The sequence below is a fragment of the Canis lupus genome, chromosome 4 (genome assembly GCF_011100685.1).
Source record: "Canis lupus familiaris isolate Mischka breed German Shepherd chromosome 4, alternate assembly UU_Cfam_GSD_1.0, whole genome shotgun sequence".
NCBI classification, from domain to species: domain Eukaryota; kingdom Metazoa; phylum Chordata; class Mammalia; order Carnivora; family Canidae; genus Canis; species Canis lupus.
Genome location: NC_049225.1, coordinates 18,693,513 through 18,718,364, shown reverse-complemented (window position 1 = coordinate 18,718,364; position 24,852 = coordinate 18,693,513). Strand labels below are relative to the sequence as shown.

Genomic DNA, 24,852 nt, shown 5'->3' with positions numbered 1-24,852 from the left:
CCAATTGGGCCATCACCATTATTTTTTCCCCATCACTCTGAAAAGCATTAAACTTTAATGTGTTTTAATTACTCACTTACTATACTTTCCTGTATTCTTTTTTGTAAATCATCTTTGCTCGTCTTTCACATATTCTTCCCGATGTACATTAAAATTATGCTAACTTACATTTAGATCTATTAAATTAATAGACAGGAAGAGTTGAAACTTTATTTTATAATATTGAGCATTTTCATTCAGGAATATGATATTTTTCCCCATTTATCCAGTTGTTCTTTTGTGTCATTAAGTAAAATTTAATATATACACATATGCATATCACAATATGCACATATGTATGTATATGATATAGTTGTACTATATCATAGTACTAGTAGTTGTACTACTATGAAATAGTTGTACTGTTTCTTAATAATTTTTATATACCATGAAATTTATAACCCTAGTTGCTACAATGTCAGACATTGGGCTACTAAAATTTTATTTTTTGCTAACTGATGTAAAGAAAAGTAATACATATTCATCCTGAATTAAGGCATGTTGCTAAATAGTGATAATAGCTTTTCAGAAAATTATCTTGCATTCTTTAAGTAGGCAATTTTGTCACCTTCCGTATAATATTTGCAGTTATCAGGTATTTCTCAGGTTCATTTGCATTGACTAGAACCTTGAGTAAAGTATTTATAACCTTAGTGATAGTGAAAATGCTTATCTTAATCTTGACTTTTGAGCAGGATATTTGCTGTAAATTTCTGGAATTTGTGTCAAGAGTGATTCCTTCTAGTCATATCTCACTAAGGTTTTTTTGTTTCTTTGTTGGTTTAGCTTTCTTTTGCCTTAATTAAGAATAGGCATAAAACTATCATCAAATGCTTTTCTGAAATCCGTTGAAATATAGCAAAACAAGGTATCTTATAGATAGATTTCCCAGTTTATTCGTAGGGTTTATTCCTAGGGTAAACCACATTGTCTTGCTGTATAATTATTCTTTTATTACATAATTAGATTTAAGTTGCTAATATTTTATTTAGAAACTGCTTGATAGCTCTGCCCCCTGTCTAATTCCTACCTAATTTTGTTATCAGGTTACATAATCCCCAACAGGCTCAGTCCTAGGCCTCTGAGAGAGGCTTGTCTGGAAACAAAACATGAGTTATATTATGTTCTGCAGGAGACACCAAAGCTCCTGGGTTTGTTGATGTCAGTTATCATACCTCTTTCCATTTGCCATACTTGCCAGCATTTGGCAACCAGCGTGGGCCATTTGAACAATTATTTTACTTGATTAAAAATAAATTAGTTAAAAGCTAAGTTGTGACTCTTCAGTTGTTTTCAATTTGATATCTTAAGTGAAAGTAAAACTTAAAGAAACTGCCCCCCAAGCTTTGTTTAGTATGATGACCATACTAGAGGAAAAGTGTATTACTTTTCTTTGAAGTCCAACTGTCTAAAGCTTTGTGGAATATTGAAAATTAATTTCAAAGGGAGATTTGATTTCTCCTTGCTTGCTTGTCCTGAATTTCTGCTGTTGTTACCTTCCTCTAAGGTCCATTTTTCATTCTCTCTTTGGGAATGATACGATCTTAAGCATACTAATTTGTGCATTCATGCATTTATTCAGTCACTGAAGATCTATTATTGTTTGACTATCATGTATCAGGCCCTAGGAACTGAAAGCCTGACTATGAGCAAACACAGGTAAGGACCCTGTTATTATAAAGCAGATAAAATGGTTGCTAATCAAATAATCCCTTCAGTGAATGTATAATCACAAACTGAGAGTCAAGCTGTAAAGAAAAACCTCACTTCCATCAGGGGAAGGCTCCAGGGTGGGTGGGAAATGCAGCATTGGTGAAAAACTGTTTAAGGAATTGCTTTTGAGCAGGGATCTAATGGATAGCAGTTAAGCAAGCCTAAGGGATATAAGGGTGACAGTTAAGAGGGAGGAGGAACATATTCCAGGCTTTAAAAAACAGCATGTGCAAATATCCTGTGGCAGAATGAAGTGTGGGTATCTGAAAGTAGGTTTAATGTCTGAAACAAAGAAAAAAAGAACTACTGGTGATGAGGGTGGGGACTAGAAAAGATGATTCAGGAGATGTTTGAGAGGTGACATAAAGAAATGGATAGATGTGCAAATGGGTGAATGTGTATTGTCAAGGTAGTCTTTAGTTCTCTGCTTTGAGTTGGAAGACATATGAGACTACCTTACCACCTACAAAGCTGACCATGGAGGCTAGTTTGATCATCAACATTCCACTCTAACACTCTAAGAATGGGCCTCCATATGGCTGAATCGCTGGACAACTTCAGGGATTACTTACTCAACCTCTCAGTATTTGATGTTTGAGATCATGTTCTTGAAACTTTCTCTTCTCTCAGCCTCTATAACATCAATAACCTTCTCCATCCCCAACCACTTTTCTAAGAGTCATGGCAAGATTATCTTCTTCTATCAGCCTAATAAATATTGGTGTCTCAGTTACCTTCCAAAGACTATTTGCTCCCTACACAATCATATCCTATTACATTTGATAAGCTAGTGACTCTAAAATTCTGTTTCTGAAATTCTCTGTCTTGAAAATGTTTACACAGAAGTTGCATGACCATCTGCCAGGGAGGAAAATGAATGAAAATGAGACAGTGACCTTTATCCCCCACTGGGAGCTAGGCTACACAGTGACATGATATTACAATTAACAATGTGAACTATATATAAGCAATTTATGTGTAGCAATGGAAATTCTTCAAACATCACAGTTTGCTTCATGTTCTGGAGAAATAATATCACAGGTAAATATCTGTGTGAGAACTCCATAGTGACAGACTGAATGATATATGATGAACAGCTGTCCAAATAGTGAGCTCACTCAAGCAATAATAGGATTTCAGTTGTCTAATATGACTGAGAGGACAACTAATGCTGCTGAGATTTCAAATAAAGCTTGATATTAGAATGTTGAAATATAGCATGTTCTGGTATTCAGTACTTTTTTTTTAGATTTTTTAAAAATTTATTTATTTGAGAAAAAGAGAGTACAAGGGTGGGGGGCAGAGGGACAAGCAGACTCCCTGCTGGGTGTGGAGCCTGATGCTGGGCTCAATCCCAGGACCCTGGGATCATGACCTGAGGCAAAGTCAGATGCTGAATGGACTGAGCCATCCAGGTGCCCCTCTGGTATTCAGTACTTTTAAAATACAATCTCTTTAACAGATCAGAACAGAGTAATGATGAAAAGCAGAGTTGAGCAGATAACATGGTAGACTGAAAAGTCATTGAGAATACCTCAAATCCCCAAAGATTTTTTTTTTTTAATTACTGTCCTTGGCTCTATCATTAGTGAGTCATTTTTTGGGGGGGTCAAGCATGGTCATCTCTCTGACCTTAATGGAAACTGAGAGACAGAACTAGCCTAACTGACAGGGTTCTTCAAGGCCAGATTTCAAAGTAGAATATTTCTCACCTAAGACCATAGGTTAGGGAGTGAAAGGTACTGTGTTGTTTAAATTTTATTTATTTATTTGAAAGAGAGAGGAAGAGAGTAAATGGGAGCGAAAAGGAGAAGGAATCTAAAGCAGGTTCTGCATTGAGTACAACCTCTAGCACAGGCTGAATCCCACAACCTCAAGATCATGACCTGAGCAGAAACCAAGAGTCGGACCTTTAACAGACTGAGCCACGTAGGTGCCCTGGGTCCCATGCTCTATGTCATGTGAAAGAGCAGAACCAAAGTTCAGCACATAAAAAGTATGACAGGAACATACAAAATTGATATCCAAAGCTTTTTTTAGGGACCAGAAGAGAAGAACAAACATCAACAGGATGATCACAAATGTTAGTTCGTTTAGGAATCATCTGACCAGGCTTTGTTGCTTACAATTTCTTTTTACTTTAACAATCCAGGTAGAGAGAGCAGTATATTTAGTCAAGTTTGAAAGGTCTAGAATGGACATACATCTTGGAGGGCAAGAAGGCTTGGTGAGAAGAAGAGAGGCTCATATGAAAGGCACTGTCGTAAAATATATAAATAAATAAAATCACCCTTTAGCATGACATGTTGCTATTTAAAGGTTTATCTTGGGCAGCCCGGGTGGCTTAGGGGTTTAGCGCCGCCTTCAGCCCAGGGTGTGATCCTGGAGACCCGGGATCCAGTCTCGCGTCAGGCTCCCTGCATGGAGCCTGTTTGTGTGTGTGTGTGTGTGTGTGTGTGTGTGTGTGTGTGTGTCTCTCTGTCACCATGAATAAATAAATAAAATATTTAAAAAAATACTTCTTTTGCAGTTATTAGATACACTATCAGTAATGATTTTAATGATATAGTTTTTGTTTTTAAGATGTATTTGACAGAGAGAGAGCAAGCGAGAAAGAGCAAGAGAGCACAAGCAGGGGAAGGGGCAGAGGGAGAGAATCCCAAGCAGACTCCTCTCTGAGTATGGAACCTCATGTGGGGCTTGAACCCAGGATCCTGAGATCATAAGCAAAGCCAAAACCAAGAGTTGAGTGCCCAACCAACTGAGCCACCCAAGTGTCCCAGTTTATTTTTTTTTTATAAAAATGAAAGAATATCGTGTTCTGGCCTTTTTCTTTTAATAAATGTATGAATTTACCTGAGCGTTTTTGGTCCCTTTATTTAGGATAATTTAGACTGACGTTCATGGACTAGGCTAAGAATGTAGTACAATATTAGTAAAAAGTTATTTCAGTGTAGGAACTTCTTTCAATACTTTTAATTCAGGGTGGCATAAAAGAACACACACATATCTCTAATTAATAGTCTCCCTGTCATTGGATGGTTTGAATATGTTTCTTCTCCCTGTTTGATTTTGTCTTCCTATCTATACAAGAGATGATTAGAGAATAAGATCAGAATGCACAAACTGCTGACCTATGAACTAAGCTAGGAGACTGTTGGTTTGGTCAAGACAGTGTTGCTATTTGTTTGTTTTTCATCTTGTTTTAATGAGTTCTAATGCCTTTAGGGAGGGCATACACACTCACATTCACATGGGGACCTACCAACCCACCCAACCGCTGAGTTGTTATCAAGATTCTATGTTTGTATATCCTGCATGAGTCCTGAAAATGCTTCAGTTTGTAGCTCTCAGATTAGACATTTTGTCAAATGTCCTTAGGCTCTTAAAGTTTTAATTCTGTAAAACTTCCTAAGAGACTGTTCTTTCCCACCTTGCATTGGTAGAGAGACAAATGAACTGGAAGGAAATCTATGCATGGTCAAGCCTAGCTGGTAGCATCAAGCCATCTCCACACACTATCTTATTTAATCAAGCCACTCCAGTGACCTAGGTACTATCATACCCATTTTTCAGGTTACAAAATAAGCTTAGAGAAGCTAACACTTTGTCCATAGTAAATAAAATGTTCATTAGTCGTGGAAATCAGATTCAAGCCCAGATCTGTTTGTCTCTAAAACCTCCCTATGTCATAGAGACATGACTCCTCCCTTTCCTTTAGTGGGCAGAAGTTTTCAAAAGGATCTCTTGAATAATGAAGCTTTACACAGACTTTGAAATGTTGTCAATGTTAGATATACAAAGGAGGTCAGATGTCTAAATATCTCAAACACTTTTACAAAATATTTTATTTGCATGCTGCTTTCTTTGATTAATAGGGAGTTGCCTTTATGCTGTGCTTGGAAATATAACTGGCTGCCACACAGAATTTAGGAATATTGTTAGAAGAAACTTAGCTCTCACTTACATACTGATATAGCTTTGGAAAATATGTCACAAGTCACTTAAACTAGAAATGTAAAGAGATTTTATTTCTATCACTTAACTTTTTTTTTTCATTTTGTCACAGAAACTAGCTATCTCATAAATTCAAATTTGTTTGTATTAAAAAAGCACTAAAATTCTACTTGCCTTAATCTGGAAATAGTACTTGATTATTTAGAAAATTTATCTGACATGAAACCGTTCTGGTAAGGAGAATTTCAAGTATGTCTAAATAAAAGAAGACAGAGTGTTAGGATGATCATTAATAGAGTAGAAAACTTTTAGCTGTGCTATATTTTCAATTGAGAGTTTTGTAAAACCTAAATCTGTTCACATAAATAGATTTTTTATGAGCAGGATATATCCACGTTATGTTAGTCACTGATTGGCTTACGAAAAAGATGGTGTCCAGCAAATGTCCAATACAAGAATATCTTTTTTTTAAAAGGGAAAAAAGAAAAAGATGATCCATTAAAAAAATAAAGGAAAAGAATATTTGGGGCATGATTTTGTAATTTTTAAATTTTGGCTTAACCAGCATTTATCTAATTTGACCAAAAGATTGAGCCAATAATTTCTAATTTTTAAAATTTTGCTTAAAAGAAACAGTGTTCAGATTTGCAGATGGAGATTTTCTTCAGTGCAATGCAAATTATTAGAAGACATGTCAAAGTGATTAGATTGCTGAATCGTACTTTCTGTGAGTGGGGCTCGGGGGTAGGAGGGGGTATGGAAACTACTGGCCTTTTCAAATAATTCACAGATGTGCTAATTGTATGTCAGATATGAAAGTTGAAGCATTGTGACCTTCAAGCCAACAAAAGCCCTTTTCAAGCAAGCCGTTTTCATATACCTTAATAAAGTGAACAATGCCCTTCCACAGTTAAATAATGTATTGCTTTTATTTCATTATATGTAAATACAATCAAGGAATTTGTTTCACTGTTCACATATTAAAAGTAATGCTATGAAAAACAGACTATAAATCCACTTAAATTACTTTTGTGGTACTATACAATTGTGATCTAAGAATATAATTGTTGTTTGCTTCTATTGCACCTAATGTGTGATTTCTCTGAAACTGAATGTATTTTGGATTTGAGTAGTAAAGCCTGCAATGTGTTGATGTATATAATAACCAAGAGAGACATTAGGAAAGTTAACAAATGATAGAAAAGCTCTTTCCTTGCAATAATGAAGACAATGACAGCTTGTAGATCAGAGGAAACACTACTGCTCTATGCACTCACTCACCTGCTAGCAAGAACAACACTGAATAAGAATGAGAGTCAAAGGAAGAGAAAGGAATCCCATGCTTTTCTCATGGGTCTTTCATGGCATTAAGAAAGTATCTGTAGGAATGCCTGGGTGGTTTAGTGGTTGAGCGTCTGCCTTTGGCTCAGGACATGATTCTGGGTCTGGGAATCGAGTCCAACATGGGGCTCCCTGTGAGGAGCCTGCCTCTCTCTCTGCCTATGTCTTTGCCTCTCTCTCTCTCTCTCTCTCTCTCTCTCTCTCATGAATAAGTAAGTAAATCTTAAAAAAAAAAAAAAAAGAGAGAGAGAAAGTATTTGTAAATATTGGGCTTAGGTAATGGACATTAAGGTGATTATTTAATCAAGCACCCATTTTGTTGGAAAACAATGCAAATTTCAAAAGGAATAGCGTATAAAGGAATATAGGTGTTACTAATGCTTGAATCAAATTGACTGCTGGAATATAGAACAGTGCCCATGAAGTTATAGTAGAAAAGCAAGAACAGGAAGAAGAATTTAATTATCTTGTATTTGTCCAGCTTTGTAATATATTTGATGCTGAATAAAACATGAGTAATGATATAGTCATGCTTAATGCTACTTAAATATGTATAATTGACTGCTGGGGAATGAAAAAATAATAAAACAATTATAAACTTAAGAAAAAACATAATCGTATGAGATTCCAAGAATCTAGTAGCAGTCAATCCATAGATAAGCCTTTTCTTTTTCAATTCTGTAGGAATCCATAATAGCTATCATCTTATTATGGGTTAGATGTTGATACAAAGAGACTGGATAGGGTTGACTGATTGACTTATCAGTCTTCCTTTTTGTTTTAAACAACTTTCTAGAGCTCTTTGTTGTTAATTATTTTAACAGATACTCTAAGTAGTTCCATAAAACATTGCAGTGACATTTATGAGAATGCTGTTATCACTGAGATTTTTCAATGACTATATACATTCTCTGATTTATTTAGGATAACAAATGTTTCTGCATTTCCTTACTAATTTGAAATAATTTCCATTATTTTGGCTTGTATTTAAGGTGGCAAATCTTGCTTGTTCCATGTCAACAAATGAAGATGGGATTAAAATTGTCAAAATTGCAGCCAATCACCTGGAAACCTTGTGTCCACAGGTATGATAACTAAGTTGCTGTCTTGTTAATTAAACTAACTATAAAAATTATATATAATACTTCAGACCTTTATATTTATGAAAATCTACTAAGATATTTGTTTTAAATACCAATGCTGACTTGTCCTAAGGTCATGGTTTATTCTTTACTAGGTACCTAGTTTCTTATTTATTACCTGGCTCTTATAATATTCCCTAAGGAATCATATCAGAATCTTGTGAGACAAAGGTATATTGTGAAATTAAACCAGGGCTTTGTCCAATGATTTTATTTTTAGTCATTATTTATTTTGAAATCTCAGAATATGAAAGGAATGACTTTTTCCCCCTCTTTTATTCAAAGACATGAATTTGAAAAAAAGACAAGAAATGTTTCCTTGTCTGCAATTCAGAAGTTTTTGTTTGTTTGTTATTTGAAAAGCAACATACTTTTAGGAATAATTTTTAGGTTAGTGTCTTGAACCATGAATCAGTATACAGCTAAGGGCAATTTTAAACACCTTGTCTTAGAATAATCAAGAGATGATATGGATAACTACTTCCTAAAAAGATCACAAATGTAAGGATATGAAATATAACAATGACTAGAGACTTCAAATCTCTGGATATCCACTGAGATTCTCATTATTCTAAAAGTAGTATATGTGTTCAATTCTTGATTTACCTTGCTGATAATTTATCTCTAAGAATATTGAGGAAATAGTAAGGGAGATTCCTCCATTGGACTTAATGTTAATTAACAAGTAAAAACTGGCTGGAGAAGTGTAGTCCAGAGGACCTGCAACTGAGATCTCACAGTTGATGTCCGTTTTCTGTGAGATCTAACAAGGAACCAGAATACTACAGTGGGTCCCTAAAGTGATTGAATCATTTATACTCCTTTTTGCAGCCAAGGAGAGTTTGCATTTATCCACACTGTGGATTGCATTTGATGCTGTCACCTTTTAAATGTCTTTTGAATCTGAAGAGTTTTAAATATATCTCACTTGTTTTAATTTGTAATTTTCTGATTACTAAAAGGAACGTTTTGTTTCAAATGCTTGTTAACCATTTGGCTTTCTAATTCTGTGTATTGCCTAAATCCTTTGCTATTTTTAGTTGGGTTGTCTTTTTTATTATTACATTGCTTGAGGTTGTTAAAAATATCTTTTGTTGACTATAGCTTTTCTTTTAACTTTTGAAATAGTATTTGATCATTGAAGATTTTTGGAACTTTAATGATCCATCTTTCAATTACTTCCACAGATATTTATTGAGCATCTACTGTGTATAATGGTTTGTTGACTTTTGCTTTAAGAAATTTTCTCAAAAAAAAAAAAAAAAAAAAAAAAAGAAATTTTCTCAACAAAGATGTTAAATAGTTTTCATATTTTCTTTAAAAAAGGATGAAGTATCATTAATTAACATATGGATATTTACTTCATCTAAAATTTATTTTTATGTCTAACCTGAGGCAGAGATTTTTTTTTTACAGTGGTAACCACTGGGCCAATCATGTGATGGTGATAGTTGATCCTTTTCCCTATTAATGTAAAATGCTATCATTGTTTCACACACATGTACACACTTTTTAAAACATTTCTATTATTTTATATATAAATATATATACATATATATACACGTATATGTATATGCTGTACCTATTTGTAACACATGCATACATATACATGTTTTATATAGTGCCTTATATACGTACGATACATATTTATCAAATGTATATTTTATTTACTACTATTCTTTTTTTTATTTACTGCTATTCTGTATGTAAATATAGATTGATAGGTAAATTGAAGTACATTCCAAAATATACAAGTTTCTGGGTTCCCTATTCTGTTCCACTGGTTTATGTCTTTATTCCTGCAACAATATTGCAATGTCTTAATTATGGCTTTACACTAAATATCTCCAGGCAAATTGACTCACCTTGTTTTTTGTTGTTATTGGTGGTGATTTTTTGTTTGTTTATTGCTCTTATTTCTTGCTTGTTCATATAACTTTCAAGATAGACTTATCAAGTTCCATGAAAGTACATTAGAATTTTTATTGAAATTGTTAAAATGTCTTGAACTATTTTGGGAATAATGGCTCTTTGAATCTTTCCATTAATAAATGTTTTATTAGTAAATGTTATTTTAAATGTTTTATGTATCTCCATAGTCAAACTTTAAAAAAAATGTAATTCTGGGGCTCTTTAGTTTTTTTTTTTTATTATTTATTACAATAAATCCATGACTACCTGCTGATGGCTTCCAACCTTTCTCTCCAGGCCAGATCTCTCCCCTAAAGGCCACACTCAGATATAGTATAGTCTTGACATTTGCACTTTGACATCTAGAAGACATCTAAAACTTAAGCCAACATGGAACTCCTGATTGTTGCATTCCCATCTCATTCTGCTACTGAATGATAGCAGTAGCAGAATGAGATGAAATGAGACTGAAGAGTCTTACTGATTTAAGCTAATGCATGGCTATTTGCCTGGTTGCTCTGGGGAAAAACCTGGAAATTTTCCTTTCTTCATTCAGTAAATATTTATTGACCATATACTATGTGGTATCTGGAGGGTAAATAGTAAAGAAAACAATCAGATGAAAATCCTTGTTCTTGTGAAGTTTTTATCCTAATGATATCTTTAAAAAAAGATTTATTTATTCATGAGAGACACAAAGAGAGAGGCAGAAATATAGGCAGAGGGAGAAGCAGACTCCCTGCGGGGAGCCTGATGAGGGACTGGATCCCAGGACTGGGGTATCAGGCCCTGAGTATTACGCAGATGCTCAACTACTAAGCCACCCAGGCATCCCTATTCTAAATCTAATGGCTGTTTTTCCTATTGAATTCATTAACTAGTCCCATCAATTTCACCAAAAATATTTATCTTGAATCTATATACTTTTCTCCAGCTTATCTGTCCACATCTTAGCTTATACCATCATTTCTATCTTGGACCACAGAAACATCATTTTATATGATTTCCATGCCTATACTTCTCTTTAACCTACTTTCTATCTAAAGGCTAAAGTAAATTTTGAAGATATTTACAATGGCAATTGCTTTTCTTAGCTTTTATAGTAAAATTCATTTTTTATGCCTTATTCAGACTTATATAATAAACTTCCTACTGCCTAACTTCCAGCCCCACTCTGTATTATTTCCCTTTTCACTCATTAGATCTCTGCATATTGGCCTTTTTGTTTCTAGAATACAGCACGTTAGTTCCCACCTGAGGGAGTTTGCACATAGTAGTTCCCCAGTATTTTCTTTTCCATATGGCCAGATCCTATTATGTTCATTTTATAAGGACTCAGCTCAAATATCATCTTCTCAGATATCAATTTCCCTAAGTCACTCCTTCAGCTATATTCCATTATGTCACCATATTTATTTCTTTTAAAGTCTCTATCACTACCGGAAATTATGTATTATTTTGTTGCTTTTATTGTACATTCTCCACTCCATACTCAAACATAAAGTTCATGAAGCCAATGATTTAATCTTCCTTTTCACTACTTATATCCTCCCTACCTAGCAGAAATGCAGCATATATATGCAGTGTATATGAACGATGGTTTCTAGAATGATAAATCATTCTATATTTATAAAGGGCAGTGAGGTTTTTGGCAACACCTTTATGATACTTTTCCTAACATGATGTGTCTTCTTTTTGACAACGTGAAAAAAATCATGGTATAATTAGTTGAGCTGTAGCTCATGAAAAAAAGTCCTAAAACAGGCTGATTAATTGTAGTTGTTAACCAAGGGTGAGCTCTGTGCTGGTGGCTACAGCTGATATGCTCTTGACTTAGCTCATTTCAGTGTTTTTCTAATGAGTTGGGTAAGACTATAAAACAATATTCTTAAAACATTCAGTTAAAAATAAGAGAAGGGGAGCAGCCCAGTTGGCTCAGAGGCTTGGCGCCATCTTCAGCCCAGGGCATGATCCTGGATCTCCAGGATCGAGTCCCATGTAAGGCTCTCTGCTTGGAGCCTGCTTCTCCTTCTGCCTGTGTCTCTGCCTCTCTCTCTCTCTTTCTTTGTGTGTCTCTCATGAATCAATAAATAAAATACTAAAAAAAAAAATTAGAGAAGGGGCGCCTGGGGGGCTCAGTTGGTTAAGTGTCTGTCTTAGGCTTAGGTCATGATTTCGGGGTCCTAGGATGGAGCTCTAGGTCCCCTGCTCAGTGAGGAGCCTGCTTTTCCCTCTGCCCTTCTCCCTGTTTTTTTTTTTTTTTTAAATTAAGAGTAAAGGGCTTATATTAGCTGAAAGAATCGAGTCACAAAAAATTTGGATATTCTAGAATATGGATATAAAATATAATACTAAATCTCGGTATCCAGATGAAATATAATAGATGTAAGTACTAAACCATACATATTGGGCACTCTGAAGCAAATTGCAAAATAGAGAATGGAAGAGTTATGGCTTAGCAAAAATTTACCCTCCATAAGGCTTAGAGATTTCACTTGATAGTAATCTTAATGTGAATCAACAGTGTAACATAGCTGTCAGAAAAAAAACTAATATGATTTAACATCTTTTTGTCAAAGAGTAAATTTTAAAAGTTATTCTCAACCTTCTCTGTACTTCAAAATTATTTTTTAAACTGTACATATCTTTTTTTTAAAATTTTTATTTATTTATTTATGATAGTCACAGAGAGAGAGAGAGAGAGAGAGAGAGGCAGAGACACAGACAGAGGGAGAAGCAGGCTCCATGCACCGGGAGCCCGACGTGGGACTCGATCCCGGGTCTCCAGGATCGTGCCCTGGGCCAAAGGCAGGCGCCAAATTGCTGCGCCACCCAGGGATCCCCTTAAACTGTACATATCTTAATATAGTACATCCTGAAATTCAGAATTAGTAGGTCTGGAGTGCATCCCAATTGTGTGTGTGTGTGTGTGTGTGTGTGTGTGTGAGAGAGTCCCAATCTGTGTAAGCTCTACTTTTATAATACCTATTGAAATAAAGCATGCACTTGCATTTAGTCCCACTAATTTGACTTCCAACAATTTATGGTACAGCTATATATGTGCACATGCACAAAAGTCTAAGAATAAAGTTTTTATGCAGCTTCACTTTTTAATGACAAAAGCCGGAACCAACCTAAGTGTCTGTTAGCAGAAAATGTTAGGAACTGTCAGTAGTTAAGTCGGCTCAGCTTATGTTTTGGTATGCTCGATACCCAAGATAAGTGAAAGAGTCAAATTTCAAGTGAGTATGTATGTTATCCCATTTATTTGAAAAAAAACAAAAAACAAAAAGGAGATAGATTGAGCCATATATTTATGTAGTTATAGAAAATTTTTCTAAAAGGTTCTCATGAGAATTTTAATAGTTAATTACTTCCAGGAAAATGAGATGGGACAAAGAACAAGGAGAATGGTTTTACAGTCCATTTTATTTCTTTTAGAACTCTTAATTTAACCAGAAGTAGGTATTTTATTAATTTCTAAATAAAACCCAACCAATTAAAAATATTGCTAGATTGATTTTGGAGTAAGTCAGGCTGAGAACACACAGGATCAGAAGGAGCTGATAGGGCAACATTTAATTCCTGTTTGTTAAAAACTATTGAATTTGCTGAGATTTCAGTGAATTGGATCATCCTGGCTCTTACTGTGCCTCAAGGACTACAGCTATAATGCTTTTTCAGGTACATCTGTCACATTTAAAAAAGAATTGTCACTGGGAGCATATTTAGCAGAGGATATTAGAAATAGTGACATGACTTGAAACTATGTCATATGAAAAACTCATAAAGGCCACAGGGAATTTCTAGGAAGGAAAAGGTAAGACTTTGAGAAATGTCGTCACTGTCATCAAATCTTTAAAAGACTATGATGCAAATCTTTAAAAGACTTGTTCTAAAGATTCCTGAGGGGCAGAGCTACAATCTGTAGATAGGAGCTACAAGGATATAAGCTTCATCTCAATATAGAATGAGAAATGCTCTCTAACAGAGCTATCCTGAAAGGAACTGGATATTGTTGAGGAGGAATTTGGGGTTTCTCAATGCCACAGACATTCAAACACAAGGAGAGTGAACATTAGACCAAGCTATTATAAAGGGAGGACAAGCCTTGGATGAGAAATTTCTACAAGCCACTTTATGCCCAATCCTGAAATGCTCTAATGAATCTTTTATATAAAGTAGAGAAATGTGATCTGAATGATAGCTGTTTGAACCCAACCTGGTGGAAAAATAGAGCTATCTATAGGACTTATTCTTACTCTATTTTAAAAAGGAACTTGGAAGGATATTTTAAAAGTAAATATTTTATATTTCCGTATGGCACAAAAATGAGACAGAATGCAAGGTTCTAAAATATGTTGATAATTTGGACTAATGTTTGAAACCTCCTAAACTACATTTAATAAGGGTAATAAGGGTAAATATAAAGTCAGGACCTAAGGTTAAATAAAATCTATTGCACTAGTGGATAGGAAAACATTGCTTACCAAAAGCACCTGGGGCACCAGGAATTGAGAGGGGCATTTGCAATCAAGTTCAGTGAGTTCAAACAGTGGTCCATGAAAGCATTTTTATAGTGTATACTGAAATTTGGTTAGTAATAATCAGTTTTTTTCACCAAGTAAAACTTATTCAATTTTTTGTTAGAAACTAATGTGCTTTCTACTTGTTTGATATTCATCAAAAACATTTGATTTATGAAATAAAAATGAAAGTAGATAATAGCTTTTCATATGGTTATTCCTTACTTGGCAAAATAAAAATTTCCCTACCCTGTGTTAGTTACTTCATTTTCTCCTCTACTTAACGTCTTTCAGAAATATTCGTGCCCTGAAAAATCCAGAAAATTAAAGGTACTAATTTAGGTAATTCAACTAAATGTCAGTAGCATGACATGGGGGCCATCTTATAGTCTTAAAATGATTATGCCCACTTAGCTTGTGAAATAGGGGAAAATTTCCAGTGTAGTTGACTTGGGCTGTCCATATCTAGAATACCATGTTGGGTTCAGGCCCTGCAATTTAAGGGCTAAGCAGAAAAAGAATGAGTTGTTTTAAGTGTAGTGAATTACTACCTAACCACAAGAAGTATTTGACCAAAAGTCAAATAGGCTGTGCCCTGTCAAAGATGTTAAGAAATAGAATTTCAGGGATGCCTGGGTGGCTCAGTGGTTAAGCGTCTGCCTTTGGCTCAGAGTGTGATCCTGGAGTCCCGGGATCGAGTCCCACATCAGGCTCCCTGCATGCTTCTCCCTCTGCCTACGTCTCTGCTTCTCTCTCTGTGTATGTCTCATGAATGAATAAATAAATCTTAAAAAAAAAGAAAGAAATAGAATTTCATTATTGGGATGGTAAAGGTATTAGATGTCTTAAGTGGTTTTTTTTTTTTTTTTTTGTAAATAAGATTCTTTGATTAATAAAAACATGATGAAAACCTAGGATATTTTCCCTGTGGTGAATACACTTATACTCAAGCAGACTCTCACAAGTGCTTATATTTTCCAAAACTAAGTTAAGTTTTCTAATCACTGTCATGTTTGAATCAATATCTAATACAGCTTTGTTGTATCTTCTGTTTATCCCACTCATCAAATGCTATGTTATATGATGACTTGACAGAGTTAAAACAGCTTGTAAAGCCATTTAGTTTATTTTCAGTGATGTGCTTGGTGATATATTTTCACAAGTTACCTATTGTAAACCAATAATTACTTTCTAAAAGGGCTATATATGGAGTGTGTTAAAAAGTAGAGACAAAAGTCAAGTTTGCCCCAGGTATAGAAGCATGTGAAGTATAAAAAGAACGAAGTACCGGGGGAGGATATGCAGTGGACATCATCTGTATTCATATTTTTTTAAAGATTTTATTTATGCATGAGAGAGAGAGAGAGAGAGGCAGAGACATAGGCAGAGGGAGAGGGAGAAGCAGGCTCCATGCAGGGAGCCTGACACGGGACTCGATCCCGGGTCTCTCATGTGCATTCATATTTAGACCTGGAAAAATACAACCTCCATGAGGCCAGGAATTTGGGATTCACTGATGTAGCCTAAAAATAATGCCAGACACATAGTAGGTACTTAGTACATTATTTATGAAATGAATGATTATATCTGCATGAACTTATTTTGTGTTGTAGACATTGGGAAGTGGAAGCTGAAAGCCAGCACTATTCTTCTTCCCTTTTTTGTTCTCTGGAAAGTATAGAAACTCCTGGTTTCTAATCAAAGTCATAAAAAGTCCCCATATGACACTGTATCTTTGAAGTACAAGTCATGTGAAGTAAGGCATTATCTCCTCCTGCATGGACAGGATTTTTTTGTTATAATAGCAGCTTATTCTGATTAAGTTATGATGTGTTACTGTATTCAGTACATGCTTCAGTAAGGGTATCGGGCTATCTCTTCCAAATGAAAAACATATCCTAATTTGTATGGGGTTTTGTTTGTTTGTTTTTGTGATCAAGAAGCTGTCATATCTATGAATTGAAAGCACTTAATTTTCTCAGAATCATGCTCTGGGGAACCAGATATGTTTTCTTTCAATTTCTATAGATGATGATGATGATGGATGTTTTGTTTGCAACTAAATAATATAAGACTCAAATAGTCAATTTGAAATCATATTCCTTAAGAATCCCAGAGTGTACCTGTGAGTGTTGTGACAGGCTTTTTACAATTATGCCTAATTTATTTCTTTTCTTTTAAGAGAATGGCAAAAAATTCTATGATTTTGTAAACCAAGAGTCATATAAGACTATAAAAAGGCTAAAATGAAGTGATCGTTTTTTAGGAAGCTGATTATGATAGAATGGTTGATTCTCAAGACTGTCTAATGCAATTTCAGAGTGGAAGCCTAGGAACAGCCTCTTCCTGGAGGTGCCATGATATTTATGTGGGGAGACTGATTGAATGCATCTATGAGCACAGTTGCTTTCTAAGCTTCAAATTAAGCTCTGTGTGATTGTACTATCGTCGTTTTGTATCTTGTCCCAATTATGCAATCAGCCACTCCCTTCTACCCATTCCAAGGATCTCTTCATTCAACAAATATTTGCTGACCACCTACTTGGAGAAACCATGAAGCAAGGGGGACCTAGGGGCAGGAATTGGGGATTCATGAGATACCCAGTGGAAGAAGTCTGGGGAGTAAGCTCTGAGTTTATTGAGAAGAGGCTTTATCTATGAAAATCTAAGGTGTCATGTCCTAGGAGAAGACACAGAGTTGTGGGAGAGAAGTCATAGACATTAAATTTGATGGGGAAGTGAGGTCACAAATTAAAAAATGTCTTAAAATAAGTATCCAGGGCTAAGTATGATTTAGTATGCAAGCTGAAGCAAGAATTTCTAAATCCATCACAAAACAGAGACTGTGCTGGAGCCTTCATTTACACTCACTGTATGTGCTGTAATAGTTAAGCATATGAGCATAAATAACCTGTACCAGCGCAGACAATGTTCTAGTCATATAGGAAAACAAAGATGGTACTTTGTTTACATTGTTTTCAATGAGAAGGGAAAATATATCATCCAGGTAAAAATGAAAACAGTATTAGAGAGGAATACGTTGAGATGCTGTGGTAGTTTAACATTCATGTTAGGAGATTCTGGGCGGGCTCTCAGAAAAGTGACATATTCTATAGGTCTTAAAGGATAAGCAAGATTTGGACATTTGGGAAAATATGAAAAGGACATTCTAGGCAAAGGAGACAGAAAAGCATATAACAAATTTTAAAAATGAGTAACTGAATTTGTGTAAGCTACATTGTTTCTTAACAGGAAAGCTCTTGACATTTTGAGTGGAATAATTCTTTGTTGTGTGAGACACAACGATGGGGATCTGCCTGCCAGAAAATTCAGAATCTAGGGCACTAAAATACACCACCACTACTTCCCAGCTCAGTCTCCATGATAATCCAAAATGCCTCCATACATTTCCAAGTTCCTCCTAAGGAACCCATGTGAGAATGTGGGACCATGTGCCCCATGTGAGAACAAATGGGAGGCCATGGACTGTGGAAAATGGAGATGTAGGATATACAATTGAAATATAGGCCTTAGCCTTTATTTCCAAGTGAAGGAATTTAGATTTGGAATTTCGTAGAGGATGGCAAATCATTATATAGGTTTTGAGTAAAAGAGTGACATTATCACAGTTATGCTTCCTGAGAAATAATCTGGAAACTATGTCAATTGATTAGAATATGTGATGGGTAGGACCAGTGAAGAGATTATAGGATATTATATATAAAAGTCAGAATTTGAATAAAGGACACAGGAATAAAAATTTATAAGGTAGGACAAATTGTAAATAGACTATGTAAATTGACCAGAAATTAAAAACAACATGAGATTATGGTAATGATGAAGGGAAAAGAGGATAAATATGAGGCATCTGGGAAGATTATGCTTTTTTTTTTTTTTTTTTTTTTTTAGGAGAAATTGGAAATACAATGAAAGAGGAGTCACATTAGGAGAGAATTAGTAGATTTAAAGTGCTACCAAACAAAATATTCAGGTAGCTCTTTAAATTCATTTAGGTTACTCTCAACATGAAGTTAAGATGATAGCAAGCACAGTGAAGAAGTTGAGATATAATAGCTAGATGTGGTGGCCATGCATACAGAGATGATGATTGGAACTGCTTCATGTAGGACAAGAAGGCAGGAATGTGGGGGTCAGTAGAATACTCGCAAGGGGAGCATGTCGGCATGGTGGACAGCAATACCCGTGCTCCAGGAAGGTCCAGTGGGATGATTACTGGCAAGTCTGAAGTGGAGTTGGAAATTGGGAAGTCAGCGTGATCTTAACAAAAGACGTTGTAGTGGAATCATGGAAAAGAGGAAAGAGCAGTGGCCTAGATTTTATTTTCCCAGTAAATTAAAAAGTAAACTTGATTTTAGACAAGAAAAACACTGGAGAGCCCCACTTCACAGACTTTTACTACAGAATCCTACCATACCCTGACTACCAGTTATTTTTCAATATTGCTTTTCATCTCCAGAATCTATGCTGTGCATGAAGTTTTTAAGCAATTTAGTAGTGTTCTCTAAACTAAGCTTTTATTCAGGTAGGTCAGGCTGATGGAGCTCAGTATTAACAAGACCTATCACAGATTTTTGATAAGTATTAAATAAGACATTCTGAATTTGCATGTGATTAAGACATGAATCTTAAATACATAGATTTTTTAAAAATAGATTTAGAACTTCAGATATCACTATGTAATTCAGAAGGTAATATTAGTGCTTAAAATATTTGGGTGGTCACAGTATTTTTAAATGCATTTTAAATGGGTGTCTAAAATAAAACATGTGTCAGTATCAGGATATTTAACCAAACGGAGAATATTTATGACTGTTCCTCTTGAGAACTTTGCCTTGAGAATTAAATGAAAATTACCTATAACCAGATATCCTAAAAACCTCTGTACCCTGTCATGACAACCTCACTGACCAAAGCACCTTATACAAATCTAAGCAATAATTTATCCTGTTTTTGTGCTATGATCAAGGCTCTAAATTATAGTTCTATAACTAAAAGCTGTGAGCTCTCATTGTGTCATTGTATGTGTTGTAAATGACATTTCCACTGACCCCTATATTCCAATTTAATTTCAGAGGGGTTTTCTGCATTCTCTTGAAGGAAAGAGTATCCAATTCCAGATCCACACTGAACTAGAAACTTGGGTCTGGCAGTTGACTCCCAGGGTCTTTAGAGTATAGACTTGGTAGGACAATGACCTGGGGATGTCAATTTTAAAAGAGCAATGGAAGGAACTTAATAAATGTGAAAAATATATATGTAGACCAACAATTATTTTTTTTTAAAGATTCTTTTTTTTTTAAATTTTTATTTATTTATGATAGTCACAGAGAGAGAGAGAGAGAGGCAGAGACATAGGCAGAGGGAGAAGCAGGCTCCATGCACCGGGAGCCCGCTGTGGGATTTGATCCCGGGTCTCCAGGATCGCGCCCTGGGCCAAAGGCAGGCGCTAAACCGCTGCGCCACCCAGGGATCCCTGTAGACCAACAATTATTATTGTTTATACTTTCTTTTTTAAAACTGCCTTTGCTGACAATTTTTGATAAAAAAAATACTGTGTCATTTTGGGTCACCTTGGGAGACTGGGATAAGAATTAGAGACAATTTGAGCAGATATACCATTACCACATATGCTCAGTATAAGAGGCAGTGTGCAGAAGAAACCAGAACCAGAATAGTGAAATAGAACTATGTTGAGATCCAGAAGCTGTAAGATCATTACTCTGTGAGATGGAATGAGCCAGGCTGGAGAATTTATGAGAGTGATTATTATTATTCATTATGAGTGATTGAATATTATTTCTCAGTCTTTAGCTCCATTCCTAGGTGGCATAGACACTCAAAGAAACATATACCTATTGTCCCTCACATTTTAAATGCTGTTGAATATTTTTGATGGTGACACGGAAGATATTTAAATGATGCTGGTAGAAGGAGGAAGCTAGAGAAATTACTTTAATATGTGAACACCCAAAGCATAAATCTGGAGAAGCTGTGGCGAAATGGAAAATGCTTGCTTTAAGGACTTCTCATTTATTTTTAAAACTCTGAGGTCACACCTTCCCACTGGAAACAAAACAAAACAAAACAAAACAAACAAAACAAAAAGAAAAGGAAAGCACTTGTAGCCAATTTTTAGTAGAATATTTGATTTCTATTTAGAGTTCTTTTTCCTCCCCTTGCTCAACAACCTCCATAGTCTCCCAAAATTATCATTTAATTTTCCAAGCAGGATTTTTTAGAGATTTATTTTTTAAAATTTATTTTGGTGGCAGGGAGGGAAAAAGGGAGCCAGAGATAACTTCAAGCAGACTCCCCACTGAGTGCAAACCCTAGCAGGGGTTCAGTCTCTTGACCCTGAAATCATGACCTGAACTGAAATCAAGAGTCAGACTCTGAATGAGTTGAGCCACCCGGGCACTCCTTTCAAGAAGTATTATGTAGAAAGAGATATTTTATGGAAATATAATAGTGAGGTGAACCATTTTAAAGAAAAAAGACTTTGGTCTCCAGATAGCTTTGAAACCAATCTGAGAGTAGAACCCCTGAGCTAGGAAGCAGATTGTAATGCGAGGCCACCCGGAGGAAAGGACAGAAATCTCAGGGACTTATCACAGTTTATGAGTACAAAACTGCCTGTCAGCATTCTGGGAAGAATTCATGGTTATGCTCTTAAGCAAATACATCTATGACCTGGGAGGAAAGCGCCTAGCAGCCAAGTTTTGTTGATAAGTTAATAAAGAGATGACAGCCATCTTCCTATTGAAACCCTTATTTCTCTGTGCTTAGTACACTGTCAACTGCCAATATATAATTATTATGATTTTCATTTTTTCCAGATTTTTTTATAAATCATGAAATGCAAAGACAAAGATTTGAAAGCCATTATGAACAAAAGTATGACTGAAGTGAGATCACTTATTGCAATTGTTTTTAGGCATTTTTAAAAAGAGTTTTCATATACACATAGTTACTATTACTAGAAAGAGCTTATTGGGAGGCATGGTTTTTAACTTCACATTGTATGTAGGTCCCTGGGTACTGTTTTTTTGGGGGGAAGTCACACTACTTAACAAGATTCATCCATTCATTCCACAAATGTTTGAGTACCTGCTTCTTTTTTAGGCATTGAGGATACTATAGCAAACATAATAGTCAAAGTGCATGTCCTTTTGGACCTTCCATTGTATATGAGAGCTGGAGTAATAAATGCAAAAACAAATACATAAACAAGATATTTTTTTGGTAATAATAGCTAACACTTATGTAGCCTTTGTATGCTAGACTGCTTCTAAATACTTTTTACATACTAGCGCATTTAATCCTTATGATAAACCTAAGTGACAGATACTATTGTTTATGCATTTTTTTAAAGATTTTATTTATATATTCATGAGAGACACAGAAAGAGAGAGAGAGTCAGAGACATAGGCAGAGACACAGGCAGAAGGAGAAGCAGGCAGAGAGCCGGATGTGGGACTCGATCCCGGGTTTCCAGGATCCCGTCCCAGGCTGAAGGCCGTACTAAACTGCTGAGCCACCTGGGCTGCCCCTGTTTATACATTTTTAAAGATAAGGAAACTGAAGTAAAAAAACAAAAAAACAAAACAAAACAAAACAAAAAACCATTCACGTAGATTGCCAAGTCAGAAAGAGAAGAAACTGTACACTAAGATTCAGGCCTAGGAAGCCTGGTTTTCTAACCTGCCATGCTGCATGCTACACTATGAGGAAAGTCAGAGAAGTTATAAGATAGAAGATTATGAGCAAAAAATATCTTGATGCAGAGGTGACATTGGATAGTTTTATAGCAAGAAGGAACAAGTCATGTAAAATCCTAAAGAAGAGCTTTCCAGGAAGTACAAAAGCCTTCATATAGGAATGAACTTCACCTGTTTTGAGTAATGAGGTGTAGGGTTGGGGGAGGAGAAGGCAGGGACTAGATCATGTAGGGCCACGCTAAGGAGATAATGCACTGCTATAAGAATTTGATCAGATTAATGGCTGATGTATGGCACATGGATTACAAGGGAACAAGAGTATAAGAAGTCATGAATTAGGAGGGCTTTGGGAGTTAGGGTCTAAGCATCAGAGTGAACAGTTGTGCCATTACTGAACTGAGAAGGATTTGGGGCGATGTTAACACAGGGGGGTGAGTTCTATTTAAGCAATATTAAGTATGAGATAAGTATGAATTTCAAATGGAGGAGAGATATCTGATGTGAAGTTCAGAGAAGAGGTTTTAGACAGGAGAATTGGGAACTATCAACATACAGATGATGTTTAAAACCAGTGGATGGGATGTTAATACATCATAGAAGGATAATTCAGCCCTCAAAAGAGGAAAGAAGGAAGTAGCATTCCAACATTCAGCTAATGGCAGACAAGGAGAAACCCATGGAAAGCAACTGGGAAAAAATAGCCAGAGGAGCAAGAACAAAACCAGGAGACTGTGAGAGAGTGGAGAACTAGAGAATTGGGGTTTCAAGAAGTAAATGTTTAACCTACGTCAGTTGCTGCTTGAGATTCAAATAGAGAGATGAGGATTGAAAACTATTTTTTGGATTTTGGTCACAAACAGATATAACAGACAAAATTTGATTCGGTAGGACTTTAGTAATTAAGACTTTCTGCATGTTAATTAAATTTCTGAATAAGGTGGACTAAGGGACTCTTAAAGCTATGATTCTCAAAATGTCCCCAGACCATCAGTATCAGTACCATCTCAGAACTTACTAGAAATTAAAGTATTTAGGTTCCACCTTAGACTTACTAAATTAGAAACTTGCGGTAATTGTGGCCCACCTGTCTTCTGACATGTCTTCCAGATGATTTGATGCGTGCTACAGATTGACCCAGGACAGTGATATGCTTGAGGGCCTAGCACTGTATCTGGAAAGCTGACTGTGTGTATCTCTTATCAACTGCATGAACTGGTAGCTTGAAATTAGCCATGGTGGGAGTATATATTCCAGAGAAATCAGAAACCCCCAAATGCTACAAATCAGGGTACACGCCTCAACCTTTATTATTTTATTATCAAAACTGGCAAATTCAGTACGTCTAGGGTAGAGCCTGTGAATTTGCCCGTTTTTTTTTTGTTTGTTTGTTTTGTTTTTTTAATTATTTACTTATTTTGGAGGGCACAGAGGGAGGGAATCTGAACACTAAGCACTAAGATCAGAACCCAATGTAGGGTTCAGTCCCACAACCCATGAGATCACAACCTGAGCCAAAACCAAGGGTCGGACACCCAACCAACTGAGCCATGCAGGCACCCCATGAATTTGCTTTAGCAAGTTATCAGTTAATGTCGATGCCACTAGTTTTGCGACCACACTTTGAGAGTTAACAGAACTAAATTAGTTTTATTCGTTCGTAGTTCTCAAACGTTCTCCCCTTACCCTTACATATTTTTTAGCTGTACTGTCTTGAAAAGTCTCTTTCAATTTATATTTATCTCCTAGAAGCAGTAAATTTGTAAGTCACAATGTCCATCACATTACCATGATTTTAATCTAGATGTTCATTACTTCTGGCCTCTATTATTGTCGTAGTTTCTCCCCATGACAATCTTTTCTTATGTATCTAATAATTACCTTGTTGAGACTCATTGGCTTTTTTTCTCTCTTCTCTCCTCATCTCAGACATAAGATTATCTAATGGCTGCTATTGCTCCCTGTATCAATTCCAGTCTCCCTTTCATGCTTGGAAACCCAGCCCTAATTACCAGCCTCACAACATGTATCCATCCCTTCATCTTTTGATTCCATGTCTTCTGTTCCTATGACTAGGCTTTTGTTCGTAACCCTGTGGAGAGCTAACTTGCATCTACTTCATTCCAACCCTCCTGATCTTCCATATACATTCTATCTATTCTTCACATTCCAACTCAATGGTATATTTTACCAATTGTACCAATTGTACAATAATTGTACCAGTATGTATTTGACAAGGTATCTATCTCTTTTTGTCCAAGACAGAAAAATGGAGACTGAGTGTTTGTATAATTAGGGAAAATTGCAGCAGGTTAACACAAAGGGTTTTAGTAAGGAGATCAATTTTATCCTGAAGGAAGTTCTGTACTTATGACCATTTGAAATTTTAAAGAAAGAAAAATATCTAACAATTATTGAACATCTGCTATTTTCTAAATGCTGTAATAAGCATTTTCCTTACACCATATTACTTGTATTCCCACAGCA

The 24,852-nt window shown here is 35.6% G+C and overlaps 1 protein-coding gene across 7 annotated transcripts in view; it reads left to right on the top strand.

Annotated features, from left to right (window-relative positions):
• The window catches only part of CTNNA3 (catenin alpha 3), a 1,666,571-nt gene that overhangs the window by 1,030,675 nt on the left and 611,044 nt on the right, over positions 1-24,852 (top strand). For all 7 annotated transcript variants that reach the window (XM_038534069.1, XM_038534067.1, XM_038534068.1 and 4 more), the window contains one exon: positions 8,043-8,135. In XM_038534069.1, coding sequence (XP_038389997.1) covers positions 8,043-8,135 — 93 coding nt within the window. The remainder of the gene's footprint in view (positions 1-8,042; positions 8,136-24,852) is intronic.